The sequence below is a fragment of the Phascolarctos cinereus genome, unplaced genomic scaffold, assembly GCF_003287225.1.
Source record: "Phascolarctos cinereus isolate Bilbo 61053 unplaced genomic scaffold, phaCin_HiC Scaffold_9;HRSCAF=440, whole genome shotgun sequence".
Classification (NCBI taxonomy): domain Eukaryota; kingdom Metazoa; phylum Chordata; class Mammalia; order Diprotodontia; family Phascolarctidae; genus Phascolarctos; species Phascolarctos cinereus.
This window is the reverse complement of record NW_027556402.1, coordinates 230,293,506-230,314,356: the sequence shown is the minus strand read 5'-3', so window position 1 is coordinate 230,314,356 and position 20,851 is coordinate 230,293,506. Positions and strand designations below refer to the sequence as shown.

Below are 20,851 nucleotides of genomic sequence, written 5' to 3'. Positions count from 1 at the left end.
TTTGCTTTCTAGTTCTAGTAAATCTTGGCAGTTTTGAAAGAATAGAATAAGTGGGGGATGGGATAGAATGAAGGGAAATATACTTAGTTTTTCACAACATGACTACTATGGAAGTATTTTGCATGACTACACATCTATAACCTGCATTGAGCTCCTTGCCTTTTCAATGAGAGTGGGTGGGGAGGGAGGAAGGGAGAAAATTTGTAACCCAAAGTTTTAAAAACACATCTTAAAAATTGTTTATAAAATAAAACTCAAAAGCTAAAAAAAATAAATCTCGGCAGTTTTCATCTATGATTTCTTAAAATGTAGTATAGTGGATAGAGCACTGGACCTGGAATCAGGGAGACCTGAGTTCGTATTTGGCCTCAGACGCTTACTAGTTGTCTGATGCTGGACGAGTCACTTAACCTTTGCTTCAGTTTCCTCATTTGTAAAATGAGGATGTTAACATAATAGTACCTATTTCCCCGAGTTGTGAGTATAAGATAATATTTATAGAGTGCTATACAAATACTATTATTATTGTTGTTGTTACTACTATCATTCTTAAATTATCTCTCCTTGACCTGTTTTCCATATTAGTATTTTTTGATAGTAGATGTTGTACACTTTCTTCTAATTTTTAAGTATTTGATTCCCCTTCCCCCTCCCCCATGTTTCTTCTTGTCTCATGGAATCACTGAGTTCTGGTTGGTCTATTCTAATTTTCAGGGAGTTTGTTACTTGAGCAAAGTTTTTTTTAACCTTTTATCCTAATTCTTTATTTTTTCCACTTCTTTCCTCTAAAGCTTTTATTTAACTTTTAATTTAATTTGTTATTTCTTATTTAATTTTTTCTAGACACTTTTGTAGTCTCTGTGGCCATGCTTTTTTTTTTCTCTAAGACACCTTGCAATCATGAAGAGCCACTCTCTTTTTTGTGGTTTTGCCTCTTAAGTATCTCATAATATTTCTTCATAGTGTGTGGTGCCTAAAATAAAATCTGTCTTCTATGAAATTCCCTCTTATTTTCCTCATTGGAACAATTTCTGCTTGTATCTTCATAATTTCATTCTTCAGAATATCCTCTTTGGCTTCATTCATAATCTAAGGATATCTACTCATATCATTTCACCTTGCCTCTTCTCTCCAATTACTTCCTTTTCTTTCCTTGCATGCTAGGCTTATTGGTTCCACTTGGGGTTGGGGGAGAAGGAAGGCATTTATATAGCACCTACTTTGCGCCAGGCACTGTGCTAAGTGCTTTTATAAATTTAGTTTCATTTGATCTTCACAAGAAGGTGAGGTAGGTACTGTTATTACCCCCATTTTACAGATGAGAAAACTGAGGCAAACATGGTTAAGTGACTTGCCCAGGGTTACACAGCTAGTAAGTGTCTGAGGCCAGATTTGAACTGAGATCCTCATGACCCCAGGCCCTTTCTACTGTACTACCAGCTGCCCCACTTGAAGGAATGAGACTTGATTTATTTAGCAGACAGATGCAGACAAGACACAAGCATATAGGACAAACTCCAACTATGTAAATATATATATAATGTGCATGTATATATGTGTGTGTGTGTGTGTGTGTATGCATATACACACACATATACATATATATATATATATAATACATACACACACACACATATATATATATAGTAGTGAAGTGTGTGTGTGTATGTAGTGATATACTTCACTACCTGATATGGATATTTATGTATACACACACACACACACACACACACACACACACACATACACACACACACAAGCATCTCAGAACTTGTGTTTCTTTGGTTTAATTGCTGAGAACCCTAAGTCTTGTCAAATGATGAAATATCAGCAGATTTTCATGAAATTAATAAGAGCACAAATTAAAAAATCTGGTCCCTCAAATAAGAATGGATATTAGGTTTTTTTCCTTCTTAATATTGTCAGTTCAAGAAGGTGGCAAAAACCAAATTCAGAATGCCCCTTCATCCATCCAAACCATCCCCCTTTACCACTGGGAAAATTTTCAAGAGTAGGAATCATTCCTTTCAGAGTGTATACTAAATGTTGCTATGTGAGTATTTAATTTGGTGTTTGAATTATACCTTTCTGGCTGTTTGCTTGAAGTATTTTTTCTTTGACCTGAAAGTATAATGTTGGACAAGTATGGAAATACTAGTTGGGGCTGTACCTTTACATTGAGTAAGAGTTAATTAACACACTCTAGATTTGACCTCTTTTGGTACTTGCTAACTCAATTGACCCAACTCATTCATGGTTGAGCGCTCTGGACTGGCCCATTGGTTGGGAGTGAGGGGCAGTGTGGAATCCCACATTGAAAGCTTAAACAAAACAGGGTCCCTGCCCTCAAGAAGCTTATGGGTAAAGAAAACTAGTTCTGGAGTCAGAGCATCTGGGTTCAGATCCCATCTCTGATGCTTCTATCGGTGTGACATTGGGCAAGCTACTTAAATTGTGGCTATCTTTCCTCAGTTTCCTTATCTGTAAAATGGGGATAATAATGGCATAACAAACTTAGAAGCAGCTAAGTGGTACAGTGAAAGCATGCTAGACCTGAAGTCAGGAAAACCTGAGTTCAAATACCACCTCAGATACTTCCTAGTTGTGTGACACTAGGCAAGTCACTTAAGCCCACCTGCCTCAGTTTTCTTATCTGTAAAATAGGGATGATAATAGCACCTATCTCCCAGGGGATGTTGTGAAGATAAAATAATATTTGCAAAGCACTTTTGCAAACCTTAAGGTGCTACATAAATGCTAAATAGTATTATTATAACAACCTCCCATGGCCTTCATTTCCTCAGTTGGACCAAATGGCCTTTAAGGTATTTTCAGTTCTAGACTGATGATCTTACGATCTTATGCAACTATGAAGTAATTTTCCTATCTCGGAAGATCTCACTAAATACAATTTAAATTACAGTACTTGTGCATCTATTAACATCAAGGCCATAATGATTTCTGGGGCCCTCCATATAAAATTCCTGCATGCTGTCCTCAAGTCCTTTTGGGTTACCAGACATTGACAGTTTAGATATGAAGGCTGCCCAAGTTTGCTCTCTGCGCCAGATACAATTCTTTCCCTGTAACCCTATATTCTTGCAATAACAAATAGCAATTAACATGCCAAGAGGAAGCACGATGATAAAACTGCAGCGGTGAATTGTGAAAGTCATCAGCCTTGTCTCCACTTTCTATCACATCATCTTTTGTCTAACACTGGATCTAGAGACAGAAGTCCATTGCTCAGTCAGTCAACAAGCATTTGTGAAATGCCGACTCTTTAGTGCTCCCTGATGGCCCACTTTGCTTAGTAAACTCTGGGGATGCACAGAGAGGCAAAAGATAGCCCCTGCTCTGAAGGAATTCAGAGTCTAATGGGAGAGATAACTGTGTGCAAACAAATATATACAGGATAAATTGGAGATAATCAGTAAAAGGAAGCTACTAGCATTAAGGGGGATTGGGAAAGACTTGCAGAAGGTGGGACGTTAGTTGGAACTTAAAGGAAACCAGGGAAAGCAAGATGAGGAGATGAGGAGGGAGAGGTAGGTCTAGGCATAGGGGATAATAACCCAGTGAGAATAATTGTTAACATTTATTACCATATGCTAAGCATTTTACACTTACTTTTTCATTTGATGCTCACAACCACCCTTTGAGGTAGGAGCTATTATTATCTTCATTTTACAGATGAGGAAACTGAGGCAAATAGAGGTTAAGTGACTTGCCCAGGGTCACACAGGTAGTAAGTGTTTTAGGCCAAATTTGAACTCAAGTCATCTTGACCTGTCCTGATGTTCTATCCACTGTAACACCTAGCCGCCTTGAAAATTCCCAGAGTTGGGAGATGGAGTGTTGAGTGTGAGGAACAGCAAGGACACCAGTGTCATTAGATCACAGGAAGGTCTGGTTTCAGATTCTGTTTATTAACTGAATGACTCTGGGGAGTCATAACCCCTCTGAGCTTCTATTTCCTCTTCTGTAGAATCAGGATAATAATACCTGTAGCATGTGGCTTACACGATTGCTACGAAGATCAGATTTGATAATGCACGAAAAATGCTTTTTAACTCTTCTTTAGGATTGTAATATAGAGTCCCCCTTAACAGTAGTGCCTTCCCTCTATTGATTATTTCCAGTTTATCCAACTTGTAGCCTTCTGGTACATAGTTGTTTACATGTTGTCTCTCCCACTAGACTGTGAACTCCTTGAGAGCAGGGACTGGTTTTTCTGGGGAGTTTTGTCTTTGTTTTTGTTTTCTGCCTTTCTCTGTATTCCTAGTACTTAGCACAATTCCTGGCATATAGTAGCTCTTTAATAAATACTAACTGACTGACTGACTTCAGTGACAGAGAATTCACATTTCTATAGCCCTTTGAAGTTAGCAAAGCATTTGACCTACACAATACCATTTGAGTCCCACAACATCCTGCAAGGGGGTGGTACTATAGCTATCATCACCTCCATTTCACATATGAAAACCTTCAGGCTAACTGAGATGTAGTGGCTTGACCATGCCCTAGAGGCAGCATTTGAACCCAAGTTCTGCCTTCAGATCTAGTACTGTAACCAGAACTACATGGCTTATCAGTAGGTGGTAAGACAATTGAGCCCATAGTTGGACAACTCTGTTTGGACAGCTCTGTTTTTTAGGAAGATCTTCGTTATATTGAGATTATTGATGAAGAAGGTGGTGATCACAAAGCTCAAATGGTTTCATCAAGAACAAATCATTCTAGAATAAATTTACTTTGTTTTCTGACAGGGTTACTAAGATGGCAGATCAGTGAAATGCTATAGATATATTCTGCATAGATTTTTAGCAGAACATTTGGTAAAATTTTAATATTATCATTGCTGCTGGAAAAGGTATGACAATCAACTGCCCTGTGATTCTTTTCGTCATCCTTGAGACCCATTGGACCAAAACTTCTTTCCTAGCCAGTTTATGTATCATTACCCCATTTGAATGTAAGTTCCTGACCCAATAGAATAGAAATGACAACATTCTCCAAATTAATTTACTTATTTAGTGCTATACCGAACTCCCAAAAGAATATTTTATAGAGCTAGAAAAAACAGTAACAAAATTCATAGAGAGCAACAAAAGGTTAAGAATCTCAAGGGTTATAATGAAAAAAGATAGAAAGGAAGAAGGGTTATCGTTGCCAGATCTCAAACTGTACTACAAAGCAATAATCATCTATTTGATATGGATTAAAAAAAGAGAGAGAGGTTGATGCTTGGAATACAGTAGATAGATAATCTACAGAAGCAAACAAATATAATAGTATAGTGTTCAAGAAACCCTAAGATCCTAGTTACTGGGAAAAGGACTTACTCTTTGACAAAAACTCCTGGGAAATCTGGACAGAAGTCTGGCAGAAATGAGGCTCATACCAACACCTCACACCACACACCAAGATAAACTCCAAATTGTTATATGACCTAGATATGAAAGGTCACATTATAAACGAACTAGAACAAGTAAGAAATTACCTGTCAGCTCAATAAATAGGGGAAGAATTAGTGAGTAAACAAGTGAGAGAGACTCATTCTGGTTTTAAAAAATTAATTTTTTTTTTCACAAACAAATCTAAGCACTAGTTTTAGAGTCAGAGTTCAGATTTTCCCTCTAACATTTGCTACCTGTGTTACCTTGGGTAAATCATTTCACTTGCCTGGGCCTCAGTTTACTGACCTTTAAAATGGAGAGGTTGGACTAGTTGACATCTGAGAGCCATTCCAGCCTGGACTATTGCAATAGCCTCCTAATTGGTCCACCTGCCTCAAACCTTCATCCAGTCTAACACAACCTTCATAAAGGTGCCCAAGTGATTTTCCTGAAACTCAGGTTTGACCATGTCACTTTCCTAACTTAATAATCTCCAATGGATTCCTACTTTCCCTTTGTCATTGTTCAGTCACGTCTGACTCTTCATGTTGCTGTGGACTATACTGTCCGTGGAGTTTTCTTGGCAAAGATATTGGAGTGGCTTGCCATTTCCTTATCCAGTGGATTAAGGCAAACAGAAGTTAAATGGTCACATAGCTAGTAAATGTCTGAGGCTGGATTTGAACTCAAGCCTTCCTGACTCCAGGCACATCGCTGTATCCACTGAGCTATCTAGCCACCCCTAATCTCCCTAGGATCAAATATAAATTGCTCTGTTTGGCATTTAAAGTGTTTCACAAGTTGGCCCAACCTCCCTTTTTGGCCTTGTTACACATCATCCCCCTTGGGGCAGCCTCTGGTCCTGTTAAACTGTCCTACTTGTTCCTTGTACATGGTGCTACGTTTCCTGTCTTTGCACTGGCTGTCCCTGATGCCTGGAATCAACTCCCTACATACCGCTACCTCTGGGGATCTCCAATTTCCTCCAGATGGATTCAAGTGCCACTTTCTAAAGCAGAGATGGGGAACCTGTGGCCTTGAGACCACATGTGGCCTTCCAGGTCCTTGGATGTGACCTTTTGACTGAGTACAAGTTTGACAGAAGAAATACTTTTATTAGGGGGATTTGTTCTGTGAAGTTTGGATTCCGTCAAAGGGCTGCACTTGAAGACCTAGAGGGACACATTGTGGCCTTGAGGACACAGGTTCTCCACCCCTGTTCTAAAGGAAGACTTTCCTATTTCTTCCAGCATCTCCCAAAGTTCCTCCTTACCTCCTCCCATCACCTTGTATTAATTTATGTGTTTGGAGTGTACGGGTGCTCACAGAGGTCTAGCACGTCTGGTGTGAGGGCCTGCCAAGACTTTTCAGCGCTACTTATCCATCTTCAGTGTCCGCCTGGCGCTCAGCTCTTACCTGTGGTTCAAAGAAGTTGTAGCCCTGGTAAACTGTCTTGACAGATAGGCCCCAAACCATTTACAAGCATGTGAAGACTTCTCCTGGTAGGATGGGCGAATGAGAACGTATTCCACGTGTCATAAAGGCAGCTGGTCAGACATGGAAGACGACAAAGTCATCCCCTGCATCCCAGGTCATCTCCAGGTGCCTTGACTTTTGTCTTGCCTCTGGACTTTGACGACCCTGGAGGAAACAATGAGGCTGATGACTTGGTGCGCCTCTGTCTCACTTAAATACAGTTCACACAAGAGTCAAGACATGGCCCCACAATGTCATTGGTTCTCTTAGAAAACAAAGGATGGACACCAACATTTACGTGTTTACTTAAGTGTAATTATCTCCTTTGATACAACTTAAGTGCCTTGAAAGCAGATTGTTGAACTTTTGTCTGTATCCCAGGCACCTCGAACATAGAGAGTTCCTTACAGCAGTGAGACCCAAGGGCCTTGATGAGGGTTACAGAGCCAACGTGTGCCAGAGGAGTGGCTTGAACCCCAGTCTTCCTGGCTCTCAAGGCACCTCTTTGACCACATGAGCCTTAGAATGAGATTGACTCTGGAGTCAGAAGACCTGGCTCCTTCTCTTATGGCTGTGTGACTTTGGGCGGGTCCTTTAACATATTTGGGCTGTTGTTTCCTCATCTCTAAAATGAAATGTTTGAACTAGGATACCTCTGAGGTCCTTTACAGCCACGGGTCTCTTCCATCTGTGGTATGGTGGGAAGAGTATAGGCTCTAGACCCAGGGGTTCTTATCCTGAGGTCCAGGTGAACTTATTTTTTAAGAAAAAAAAATTGATCACTATATTTCAATGTAATTGGGCTTCTTTTGTAATCCTGCATATTTTGTGCATTTAGAAACATCATTCTGAGAAAAGGGCTATAGGCTTAAGCAAGCTACCAAAGGGATTCATGACACTAAGAGTTAAGGACCCTGCTCTAGACTCAGAAGATCTGGGTTCAAATCCCACCTCTGATGCTTAGTGACTTGGGGCAAGCCACTTGAACCTCAACTTTCTTGTTTATAAAATGAAAGGGTTGGACTTGAAGGTCTCTGAGGCCCCTTCTAGCTCTGGGTCTTCTAGGTCTATGATCTTGTTACTTCACTGAGCCTCAGTTTCCTCAGCTGTAAAATTAAGGGCTTGTTCTAGATGGCCTCGGAGGCCTTCTAGATTTAGATCTGTGATCCTAGGATCTTTTGGCCGAAAGGTCTAAGATAGGATCCCAAGGTACCAAGAAAGCCAAGGGGAAATCAACCCTTCTCTCCACTGCTCCTGGCATCTTCTATCCTTCCTCAAGCCCCTCCCCTTACACATCAAGCCCCGCCCATATCCTCCTCAGGCCCCGCCCCTGGCTCCTCCACAGCCCATCCAACCCACACTCCTGTTACTCTACAGCCCTCCCCAAGTCCCTCCCGCCGTTTATGCACCATCTTCTTTCCCACCTATAGCTCTTCCCAAGCCCCGCCCCCTGCTCCTCTCCAGACCCCTCCCACTCTCCCTTCATTTTGTTTCCTAGGCCCCACCCCCTGCTTATCATTAGCCCTCCATAAGCTCCGCCCCCGGATCCCCGACAGCCTCCCCAAACCCCGCCCCTGCCCCACGTGGGCCCACCTTATGACTCCCCCCCCCCAGCTCGCTCTAGAGGAATTGGCGGGAAATGCCGGAAGCCTTTGAAGCGTCGCCTGAGGAAAGGGCGGGCGGGGCAGTGGTGGTGGTGGAGGCCCGAAGTCCGGGGTTCCAGAGGGGCCCCCAGCCGCTTGTGGGACCCCAGAATGAATGTAGGTCATGCCGGGACATCGGTGGGAGTCCCCAGGCCGAGGTCTTGCCCCTTATATTACAGAGGGGGAAACGAGGGCCAGGTCTTAACCAAGGTCGTAGGAGGCCGTATGTAGAGCCGGAGGGGGTCGTGGCGGCCTGGCCCATCTTGTTACAGAAGGGAAAATCGAGGCGGGGGTGGGTGGGGGTGACAATAAGAGGTCAGGGTCACCCTCAGGCAGTCAGTCGCGTGTCAGTTACTCTGGGGAAACAAAAAGGCAAAAGTGAGCCCCTGCCCTCAGGGAGCTTCCAGTCCAATGGGAGAAACGTGGGGCAAACAGAATGAGCCAGAGATGATCAACAGAGGGAAGGCATTAGAATGGAGAGAGCTGGAGAAGGATTTCCTGCAGAATGAACTTCCCTGTGGCGGCAAAATAGAGGCTGGCTCGGAGTGGGAGGGGGCTTGAGGCAGGCCCAAGGCTGGGGGAGTGGGCGTCTGCGCCAGGGTGGGGGCAGGGCCAGAGGACGGGAGGGGCCAATTGGAGAGAGATTGCAAAGGTGAAATTGGCAGATCCGTGGCGCCATCTTGCATATGGGGGAGGGGGTGGTTGGAGATAGTGAGGGATTTGTAGGTTCCCAGGGTGCGAGCCTGAGGGACTGAAAGCGTGCTTTTCCTCTAAAGAAGTAGGGAAGGGGGAGCAGAGGGTTAAAGGTGACAGATAATGAGTTCTGGTTTGGACGTAGCAAGTTCACGATGTCTACTGGACATCCTGTTGGAGACATGTTGGAGATAGGAGATTGGAGGTCATAGAGGTTAGGACAGGAAAGGTAGATTTGAGAATCATCAGCCTAGAGATAATTGAATCCATGGGGGCTGATGAGATCACCATGAGAAGAGAAGAGGGCCCAGGACAGACCCCTGTGGGACACATTCAATTAGAGGGCATGTTCTGGATGAGGAGGATCCAGCAAAGGAGACCAAAGAGGAGGAGTCACACGGGTAGGAGAGCCAGGAGAACCAGGAGGGTTTCGGGAAAACCTACAGAGAAGAGACCATCAAGGAGGTGATCATCAGTGTCAAAGGCTGCAGAGAGGTCAAGGAAAAGAGGATTGAGGAAAAAGCATTGGATTTGTCACTTTAGCTATCACTGATAATTGTGGAGAGAGAGCTACCGCGACCCTCGTTCAAAGCAGAGTTCAAACAAGGCCTTGGTCTAACGCCATGTGGGATTCTTCCTACTGCACTGAACTGCCAACTTGATTTGCCCTGAAACTTTTTTCTGCCATTTATTCATTCTTTCACATCCCAAATGGTTCCTCCACAGGCAAACCAAAGATGAGGTTGGAACAGTGGGTCAGTGGAGGGCTGGAGCAGGGCACAGAGGACAGACAGCATGCTGGATCTAGAATCACCCACTTCATTTTCCCTGTGGCTGCCGGTGGTGTTGAGGAGCCCTGTTAAATTAATACTCCATATGGAAAAAAGTAAAAAGGTTCATGGTGGTTAATTTAAAGAAAAGAACCCAAATTTTATTTATTTGTTACATTTTAGAATTGTGGCTTATATACATCAGATGAGCCCATACTCCTCAGATTTTTCAAATTCTGCAAATCAGTTTCTGAATTCAGTACCCCACCTCCGCCCGCACTGCCGCTCTCCCCCACATTGAGGCCTGTAGTTGGAGAATTTATTTGGCATCCCTTTCAAATCTTCTCTCTGGAGTTAGCTGACAAATCTCCCAGATTGATGCATCAGAAGCTCTGTGTTATGTTGGAAAGTGATGCTAAGTTTTGTATGAGTGTAAGGGCATTGTCTCTTTTGCATATACATACATACACACATACATGTCTATATATATGTGTATGCATACATATATGTATATATGTTTTTAAAGTGTAATGGAGTAATGGGAATATGGTTATCAGTTTAATTTCACGACTCTTATGTGAACATTCATCATAGTGCCCACTAAGTGGCAGCAGAGTGTTTTTGGTTAAGGAAGCCCCTAGACAGTGTGTGGTATTTCATTTACAATCCAAGTACTGCTTTGAGACTTTTTCAGGCAATAATACTTAAGACATAGTTTTACACAAGCTTGTGGTGTATTTTTAATACTAAAGAAAGAAAAGAAATAACATTAACTGTGGGACATTTTTCTTAATAAACAAAGGAATTTACATAGATAAGATAGTTTATCAGATTCACACAGAATATTTAATTTTTCTCACTTATTGGACAGGCTATTTTGGACACAGATTTTAAACAATTCTGTTTTTTCAAGCTATTTAGTGTCTGTTATGCATATTGTCTGAATTTGCTGAAATCACAGGGATCCCCAAAATCACTGATATTAAATAAAAGTTATATCTTGGGGCACCTAGGTGGCACAGTGGATAGAGCACCGGCCCTGAAGTCAGGAGGACCTGAATTCAAATCTGTCCTCAGACCAAATACTTGACACTTACTAGCTGTGTGACCCTGGGCAAGTCACTTAACCCCAATTGCCTTAAAAAAAAGTTGTATCTTACTTATGTATGGCAACACGAGCACATCTCTTTGCATCAAGTGTTCTTCATTACATAAAGGAAATATGAAAATATACAAATGGCTCTATCTTAATGAAACCTTTATTGGTTGATTAGATTTTGAACTGCCTTATTTTCACTGAATTTACCTTAATGCTTGAACTGTCTTGCTTTTCAGGGGTCAGGATAATTTTTAGATCCTGTATTGTTCTCTTCAAGTTAACAGAATCTTTATTTCTTTAATTTTTTTCCTCTTTTCTTCCTGTTTTGTATATTAAAAAAAAATTGATTCTGAGATTTTTTGTGTTTTTGCACAAATACAGCTTATGCAACCCTGTATAAAGATTTAGAAATTGAAGTGAGCAGATTTATTGTTGGGAAGCAGAAAGGTGAGAATTGATTTGAATTTAATTGTATCTCAAACTTACATTTGATAGATCTACTTGTTAAGTAATGAGATAGTATGAGAACTCTGGTTCAAGGAAAGAAATTGATTCCTACTTAGATGATATCACAGTATGACATATTAAAGTTGTACCTTTTGATAAATATTTTTATCGTATATGTTTCAGGTATAGTTTCATTGTTGACATTAATGGCTGTGCATTAACTCTGAATACAGAAGATTTTTAATGCTTGACCCAATTCAAAGCCATATTAACAAAAAGAAATGAGTAATGGAGGCAGTTATCAACATAGATCAGACAAAAATAATGTTTTTTGTGTAACCTAAGTACCTGATTTTCTTAATTCTCCACATTGTTTTACTAGCTTAATCTGCCAAAGAGGAGAGTCAGTAATCTATGCAACTATTTTGACTTCTCTGTAGATAAAACTCTGACAAATTTCTATTTAGCATAGGAAGCTTTTATCAGACTGTCAGGGATAATTGCTTGCTAATTCTATAGAATTCTTTTAAATTAAAAAAAATTAAATTCTGTGTTAAAAGCAAATTTAAATGACAGGTTTTGAGCAATACATGCTTATTCATATAGGTAAATTTTAGTTCATTACATATAAAATTTACATAGCTTTTAAACATTGATGTTGAAGTAGATAGATTGTGTAGTAAATGGAGAGCTAAGCCTGGAGTTAGGAAGACCTAAGTTAAAATCGAGCCCCAGACACTTACTAGCTTTATGACCCTGGGCAAGTCACCTAACCTCTGCCTCAATTTCCTCAACTCTGAACTAAGTATAATAATAGCACCTATTTTCTAGGGTTGTTGTGAGGATCAAATGGGATAAATAGCTTACCACACTGCCTGGGACGTAGTAGATGCTTAATAAGTGCTTGTTTCCTTCCCAAATTACATTAAAAAGACTTTATTGTATTTATCAAGTAAACAAATGCAAAAAATTTCGGTTGTGTTGTTTGTTTGAACAAATTTGATTTTTGCTGAAACTTAAGGCATTCAATTACTGGTGCCCTTAGTTCAAGGGTTCTTAACCTGGGATCCATGAACTTGTTTTAAAAATACTTTTGATAACTGTTTCAATATAATTGTTTTTCTTTGCAATTTATGAATTTTGTTTTATGTAGGCTTCACCATACTACAAAAGGATCATGTAACAAAAAAGATTAACTGCTGCATTAGTTGGTTGTGTAGTTTCACAGCTGCCCTTCTCATAATTAGAAGTAATTCTTAGAATGTAAGCTACTTGAGGGGTTTTTTTTTTGCACTTTGTTTTTGGCCTCAGTGCTTTGCACACACAGTGCCTGGCACAATTAAGCTCTTAATAGATGTTGTTGATTGATTGGTAATAAACTTCTAATTTTCTCTTTACTGCCGCATATTCTATCCCTTTACTATTGATTATGCTTAGATTTCTGGCCCTTCTCTTGTACATAACATGATTGGTTTCTATCAAAGAAGATTCATTATTGATAATAGGAAATGTTTTGTACTTGATCACATTTTCTAGAAGAGACTCAAGATGCTTTTCAAAATTTTTCAGATTTCAAAATATGTAGATTTAGAGGTTGCTAAAAATTTAAAGTAATACATTCAGTTATTCAGCAAGTTTTTGTTGAGTCCCAGCTGTGTTTCTTGAATTGTGTTAAGTACAGTAAGATACCAAACATTTAAGACATAGTCATTTCCTGCAAGGACATGACCGTCTAGTCTGTGAGATTAAAAAGATGTATGCACATGAGATAGTTGGTGAACAAGAAAGTAATGCCATGGTTGCATTATATGCTGACCTAATAAAGTACTAAATTGTGTAGCACAAACAACAATTTGCGAAAAGTTCAGAAAAGGCAAAAATCATTGTAGATTGTAGGAAGCAGAGAAGGCTTCACAAAGGGGATGAGGATTGAGCTGGCCCTTGAAGAATGGGCATACTGTGTAGAGAGAATTGTAGAGTGCTTTCCAAGTAGGGGAGATACATGAATAAAAAAGATTGAGGCAGGAATGAGTAGAGTGTGTGTGTGTGTGTGTGTTGGGGATGATAAAGATATTAATCAGACAAGATCAGGTGATACGTTTTGGGGAATGCTGGGAAATAAGGCTAGATAAATAGGGAAGGGCTAGATTTTTCAAGGCCTTGAAATCCAATCGAAGGACTTTGTATTTGTGGAGTAGGAAATGGGTAGCCATTGAAAGCTTCTGAGTACTGAAGTAGAATTATGACAGCGGTGTTTAAGGGCGATTAATATTGCAGTAGTTTGCAAAGTAAAATGAAGAGAATAGAGATTAGAGGGAGAAAAATCAGCTAGGGGGAAGCTTTTGTCATAATTCAAGTCTAAGGTGATAAGAGCAAAAGGGTGGTGACATGGAAATGAAGGGAGACATATACCAGAGGCACAGTTGGAGAGAACAATCAATAATACTTGGCTAGAGGGACACAGGAGAAAGAAGACCTAAAGAGAGCTCCAAGGGTTCAAGACTGGAACATTGTGGTATTGATAGAAGTGGGAAATTTGGGAGAGGTAAGCAGTTTTTAAAAAAAAAAATTTTTTTTTTTAGGCAGTTGGGGTGAAGTGACTTGCCCATGGTCATACTGCTAGTGTCAAGTGTTTGGTCTGAGGCAAGATTTGAACTCAGGTTCTCCTGATTTCAGGGTCGGTGTTGTATCCACTGTGCCACCTAGCTTACCCCAGAGATGGAAGCAGTTTAAATGGGGAAAGAGATGTGGGATAAGAATTCTGGTTTTAGACATGCTGAGGTGACTCTGGGCCATCTTAGCAGAAAAAATCCTCTGAGTGTTTAGAAAGACAAGACTGCAATATAGTAGGTCAGGGCTGGTAGAGTAGGTCAGCTTTGGTAGTCAGACAAACATGAAATGCCAGGTTTTGGGGGCTGAGGTTACAGAGGCAAAAAATGAAATAGTCCCTGCCCTCAAGGAACATTTTCTGTGGGCGATCTGTATAAGGGTGACAGTTGAAACTATGAATAGGGGATGAATATGTGGAAAGAGTAAGAGAAAAGAGTGTAGAGAAGAGCAGAGTCCAAGAATACAATCTTAGAGAACACGCACAATTAGGATGTAGGAGAAAGAAGTAGAGACAATGAAGGAGTATGAGGCAATGAAATCAGAAAAGAGGAAAACCAGGACAGTGTATTGCTCTAGATACCAAAGGAGGAGAGATGTTTCAAGGGGGATGCTGCCAGCAGTATCAGATGCTTCTGAAGGGTATATGGCTAGAAGGAGGTGGGTAGTGATGAGATACAGATAGGGTTGTAGACCCTTCATTTGGTATGTTTGATGTCATTAGGAAGGGAAGAATGTTATTAGAAAGGACATGTGCGTTGAAGATAAAAGGAGACTTGGATATATCTGGAGGCAAAAAGAAAGAAATCGGTTGGGAAGGAGAGATTAAAGATGTTAAAGAGATTGGGATGAGAAGGAGGAAACTCCTTAAGAGTCAGCATCAAGGGGGGAATTCTTTGTACAGTTTTGCAAAGTAGATAGAAATGTGATAAAATTTGTTGAACTGAATGTCTTAAAGATATGGCAGCAGTAATAAACTCATTCTTTCCGCCTTATCCCTCAAACAGAACTTTTGATATTACTATAATGGACCAGATGTCTTAATAATTTAGAAGAGAAGTCAGTGGAAGAATAGGGAAAAGAAATGGAATCAAAAAGAGAAAGACAACAGGATTAGTACGTCAGATTGTATTTGCTTTTATAGAACTATGACAACCACATGGTGGGGAAAAATCTCATTTTTTTCCATTTGTCTATATATTGTTCATCCTTTGTACTCAAAGAGGACCAATGATATCACAGTGTTGGAGTCAAGGTACAGCGTGTTTGACTGTGGCTCGTCAGTCTGATATGAACTCAGAAGGCTGTACCACAGGTGGGCACAAGGAGTCCACAGGAACTTTTGGGATGGAGATGTCTCTAGATTTGCATATCTCACATTTCCTTTGTGCTACTGTGGCTCTGCTTTGCTCATAGAGCATGGGGCTTTCTTCGATGTTGGTTATGTCATTGTAGGCAGGTCTCTGTCAGCATCATTCATGTCTCACAATTCATACTAAAGTTTGCAGCATGTGAGTCTGGTAATTATAAAAACAATAGTTGGAAAGTTATTTTAGAAAGACAAAAATGACTTTTTACAGAGATTTTTTTTACAAAAAGATTTTATTAATAATTTTTATATGGCCTGAATTTCCCCTGGAACCTCCTCTATTTTGAGTCCTTTATAGTAGAGAATTTTTTTTTAAAGGAAAAAGAAAATAATATTAAAAAAACAATCAACTTACTGAAAAAAACTGACCTTATACATCATGGACCTTGACCTCCACAAAAGGAACTGGCGAGTTGTCTTCCCATATTTCTTCGTTAGGGCTGAAATTGTCCTTTACAATTTCATGAAATTAAGTTTTTAAATTAATACAATTAATATATTTCATAATTCTATAGTTTAATACATTTCATTTTTAATAACCAAATTTATTTAAAATTTTTAAGCATTCATTTAAAATTTTTAGTTCCAAATTCTCCCCTTCCTTTTAGTCTCTCCCCTGTCTATTAAGAAGGCAAGCAATATAATACCCATGATATATGTAAAGTCACGTAAAACATCTCCATATAGCCATGCACAACATTTAGTTTTGACTATTTTGTGGTTGTTAGTTTTTCCATTTACATTGTTGTGGTCATTGTTTCTATTGTTTAACTGGCTTTGCTTACTTCCTTTTGCATTAGTTCATGCACGTCTTTCCATGGTTGTCTGTGTTCATTCATTGTTTCTTTTTTAAAAATTTAATTTAATTTATTTTTTGTTCCATTTAAAGTCCCAAACTGTCTCCCTCCCTCCCTCCCCACCCCTCACTAGAGAAGGCCACCATTTGATATACACCCCTACCCCCACACCTCCCCCCATATATATATGAAACCATACTGTGCATATTTTTATTTATCAATTCTTTCTCTGGAGGTGGATAGCATCTTCCTTCCTAGGTCCTTTGTAGTTGATTTGAATATTTATATTCAGGACAACTTAGTCATTCACAGTTATTCTTCAAACAGTATTGCTGTTATACAGTGTTCTCTTGGTTCTGCTCATTTCACTCTTCATTATTTCGTGCAAGTGTTTCAATGTCTAAAATCAACTTGCTTATTATTTCTTACAACATAGTAGTATTCCATCACAATCATATACCACAACTTGTTTAGCCATTCCCCAGTTAATGGGCATGTCCTCCATTCCTAGTTCTTTGCTACTACAAAGAGAGCTGCTAGAAATATTTCAGAACATATAGGTTCTTTTCCTTTTTCTCTGATCACCTTGGGAAACAGACCTGATAGTGGTTTTGCTGGATCAAAGGGTATACACAGTTTTATAACCCTTTGGGTATAATTCCAGATTGCTCTCCAAAATGGTTGGCTAGATTCAGTTTCATTAGCAGTGTGTTAGGGTCCCAATTTCCCCACATCTTTGTCTCTATTTCTTTTCATCCTTTTCCTTCACATTCTAGATCTTTTGTTTTTCCAAATGAATTTTGTCATTTATCAAATTCGATAAAGTATATCCTTAGTAGAGCATTAAAATGTAAATTAATTTTGGTAATATTTTCTTTTTTATTATATTTTCATGGCCTAGCCATGACTGCTGAATATTTCTCCAGCTATTCAAATTGTTCTTTATTTTTTAAAGGAATACTTAGTAATTGAAATTATACAAGCCTCTTGTGTGCTTTGGTGGGTTGATCCCCAGGTATTTTGTGCATTTTGTATTGATTTGTATATTTGTATTTGTTTTCTATCATTGTTTCTTGTATTTTGCCATTATTATATAGAAATGCTGTTTGATTTTTGAGGATTTATTTTGTAGCCTGCAACTTTGCTGAAACTATTAGCTGTCTCAACTAGTATCTTTACTGATTCCTTAGGATATTCCAAATCAACCATTATATCAGCAAATAGGGATAGTTCTATCTCCTCTTTACTAATCTTTATGTCTTTAATTTCTTTCTTGTCTTATTGTTGTTGCTAGCATTTTTTGAACTATATCAAATAAGAGTGGGGATAGTGGGCATCCTTGCTTCACTCCCATATTTACTGGAAAGGGTTTTAGTCTATCTCCATTGCATATGATGCTTGCTTAGACATATACCTTTTAAAGAAATTTAAAAAAGGTCCTTCTGTGCCTATACTTTGTAGGTTTTTAGCATAAAAGAGTATTGTACTATGTCAAAGGACTTTTTCTTCCTCTATTGAGATGATCTTATGATTCTGGATGTTTTGGTTTTTAATATGGGTAACATAATTAATTGTTTTCCTATTGTTGGACCGTGCTTGTACCCCTTGTGTAAATTCCACTTGGTCATAATGTATTATTTCTGGGTTAAATCACTGTTTGACAGGATTGTGTTTAAAATTTTGTTTTGTTTTTGTTTTTTGGTCTAGGCAATGGGGTTAAGTGGCTTGCCCAGGGTCACACAGCTAGTGAGTATTATGTGTCTGAGGTTGGATTTGAATTCAGGTCCTCCTGACTCCAGGGCCGGTGCTCTATCCATTGCACCGCCTACCTGCCCCCGTATTTAAAATTTTGAGTCAATGGTCTGGGCTAAATCATTGTAATATGTTTGATAGGATTGTGTTTAAATTTTTGAGTCAATGTTTTGAGTTAAATTTTGAATTGAGTAATGATATTGGCCTATTTTTTTCTCTGGATTTTATCTTTCCTTGGGTTAGGTATTAGGGCTGTATTTGTCTCAGAAAAAGATTCTGGTAAGGTACTTCCTTTCTCAATTTTTGAGAATAGTTTATAGGTACTAACTGTTCTTTAAAAGTTTTATAGAATTTCCCCGTGAATCCCTTAGGATCAGGCTTTCTCTTCCCACCCCCACCCCTCACTCCGTAAGCTTGATCTGTTTTCTTTTCTGCTACTGAGTTATTTAAGATTTCTAAGTGGGCTTCTGATAGTTTGAGTATTTTATATTTTTAAAGGTATTCCTGTACTTCTTTTGTGTTCTCTGTTTTGTTAACGTATACTATGCATAATGTGGTTTTTTTCTGTTTCTTTTATCAGATTAGCTAAGAATTTATACATTTTAAAGGTCTTTTCAAAGAAATAGCTTTTAGGTTTTTTTAAGATTCTTTGGAGGAGTATTTCTAATTTTTCTATTTCCCTTCTAATTTTTAATAACTCCTTTCTTGGCTTATTTTATATTTATTTGCTGACTTTCTAATTTTCAAAAAATGCATATTCAGTTCATTAATCCCCTGTTTTTCTGTTTTATTAATGTATGTTTGTAAGGATGTGATTTTTTTCCCCTGAGGACTGCTTTAGTTCTTTGACCCAGTTATTATTTAGGATTTTGTTGTTAAGTCTGCATTTGGGTCAGTCTGTCTATTTATATATGTATATTTATCTATCTAATCTATCTGTCAATTGTTTGTGGTTCTTAAACCAATTACTAGTTTTATTGCATTATAGTTTGTAAAGGATTTGTTAACTATTTCTGCTTTTTTAACTTGCTTGCAATATTTCTACATCATAGTACATGACCAGTTTTTATAAAAGTTCTATATGGTACTTAGAAATATCGTGTATTCTTTTGCTATGCCATTTAGAAGAAATCTTTTTTTTCCCACTTTCAGGAAAACTTTATTTAGAAGAAATCTTTTAACACTAGTTTCTCTAGGATTTTTTAGTTCCATATTTTCCCTTTTGTTTATATTTCTGTTAAACTTATCCAAAATGGAGATAGGGATATTGAAGTCTCCTGCTACATTGTGTTACTGTCTATATCTTCCTGTAGCTCGGATGTTTCCTTAATGAGTTTGGATGCTAAGGCATTTAGAGTGTATGTGTTTTATTACTGATAATGGTTTATTGTCTAAGATTTTTTTGAGCATAATATATTTTCTTTGTTTTTCCCTTTTAATTGTTTGAATGGTTGTTTTTGCTTTGTCAGATAGCATGATTGCAACTCTTGCTTTTTTGGATTCACTTGATGCAAAATTAATTTTTTTCCATCCCCTCAGTTATATTTTTTATCTTTGTTTTTGAAATGTGTTTCTTATAAACAACATCTTATAAGACTTTGTTTTCTTATCCAGTCTGTCACTCTTTTGTGTTTTATTGGATTGTTTAATCCATTCACATTTAAAATTATGAGTTAGGTTTATATTTTCCTCTGTCTCTCTATATTCTTTTCCCTGGAGCTGTAATTCCACCCTCCTCTTTTGCTATAAACACAGTACTATGTTCCTTCAGTTATTTTACTTTAATCTTTTTTTAAGGTGACCCTGTTCCCACTGGCTCTCTTCCCCCTCATCCCTGATCTTCTTCTCTTGTTTGTTTTGTTTATTAATTCCTTTTTCTTTCCTGCTTTTATCTGGTTATATACTTCTTCCTTTTTTCCTCTCAGTCAAGTAGATTCTGCCTTCTTCTCTTCCTCATTGACTAGTCCTATTCATTAGTTTTTAAATTTTTGTTTTCCTTTAACCCTTTCCAAAAAGGATTTTTCTCACTCTCTTCATTAGCCATTCTCTTTTTCTGTCTACTCTAGATCCTCATTTTCTGATTCATGACGCCTACGATTATCTAGTCTCTCTTTCCTTGGTATTCTTGATGTAATCAAAATTTCCAAATTATCCATACTAGGCTCTTCCCTTTAGGTTGTTTCCGTCACTGCCTTGTAGAGCTTGCTTATTCCATTGTGCCTCATCCCCGGAACACTGCCAATTATTACAGGGGTCAGAGAGGATATTGCTGCATGCTAGGGCCCCTCCTCCACCACGTCCCTGATTATGCAGCTCACTAATGATCTATACCCTCCCATGGTTTCTCCCTCTCCCTGACCTCCCACCCATTTGCCTCAAAATCTTCATTCTGGGTCCATATTCTCTCACTCCCTTTGGTGCCAGTTGTCCCCAGATGTTCCAACTCTCCACACCCCCCCATCCCCCATCCCCCACCCCCGAGGTAGTACAAGTACTTTTCAAGTACCAAATCCCTCTGGTTATACCCAATGCACAGTCCCCCTCTCACTTCATAAAGCATCTCTCTTCACCCAAAAGAGCATTCGTAAGTGGGAAGCCCTCCCATCACCAGAGCAAGGACCTCTTCCTTTCCCCCCGTTTTTGGTCCTTCCTTCCTCTTCCTTACCCAGTCTCTCTGCTGTTGCTGTTCTTGGCTGCTGTTCTTCTTCAGTCCTCCTGCATTTCTGTTGTTTAAGATATTTGAGAAGCAAACAATCTCTTCAAGTCTGGTTTTCTCTCTAGAAATGTTTCAAATGCTTC

The 20,851-nt window shown here is 39.0% G+C and overlaps 1 protein-coding gene across 1 annotated transcript in view; it reads left to right on the top strand.

Annotated features, from left to right (window-relative positions):
* The first annotated feature begins 8,514 nt into the window (after positions 1–8,514).
* The window catches only part of CCDC73 (coiled-coil domain containing 73), a 143,539-nt gene continuing 131,202 nt past the window's right edge, over positions 8,515–20,851 (top strand). The window contains exons 1-2 of the mRNA XM_078148873.1: positions 8,515–8,896; positions 10,229–10,413. Of these exons, the coding sequence (XP_078004999.1) occupies positions 8,515–8,896; positions 10,229–10,413 (567 nt within the window). The remainder of the gene's footprint in view (positions 8,897–10,228; positions 10,414–20,851) is intronic.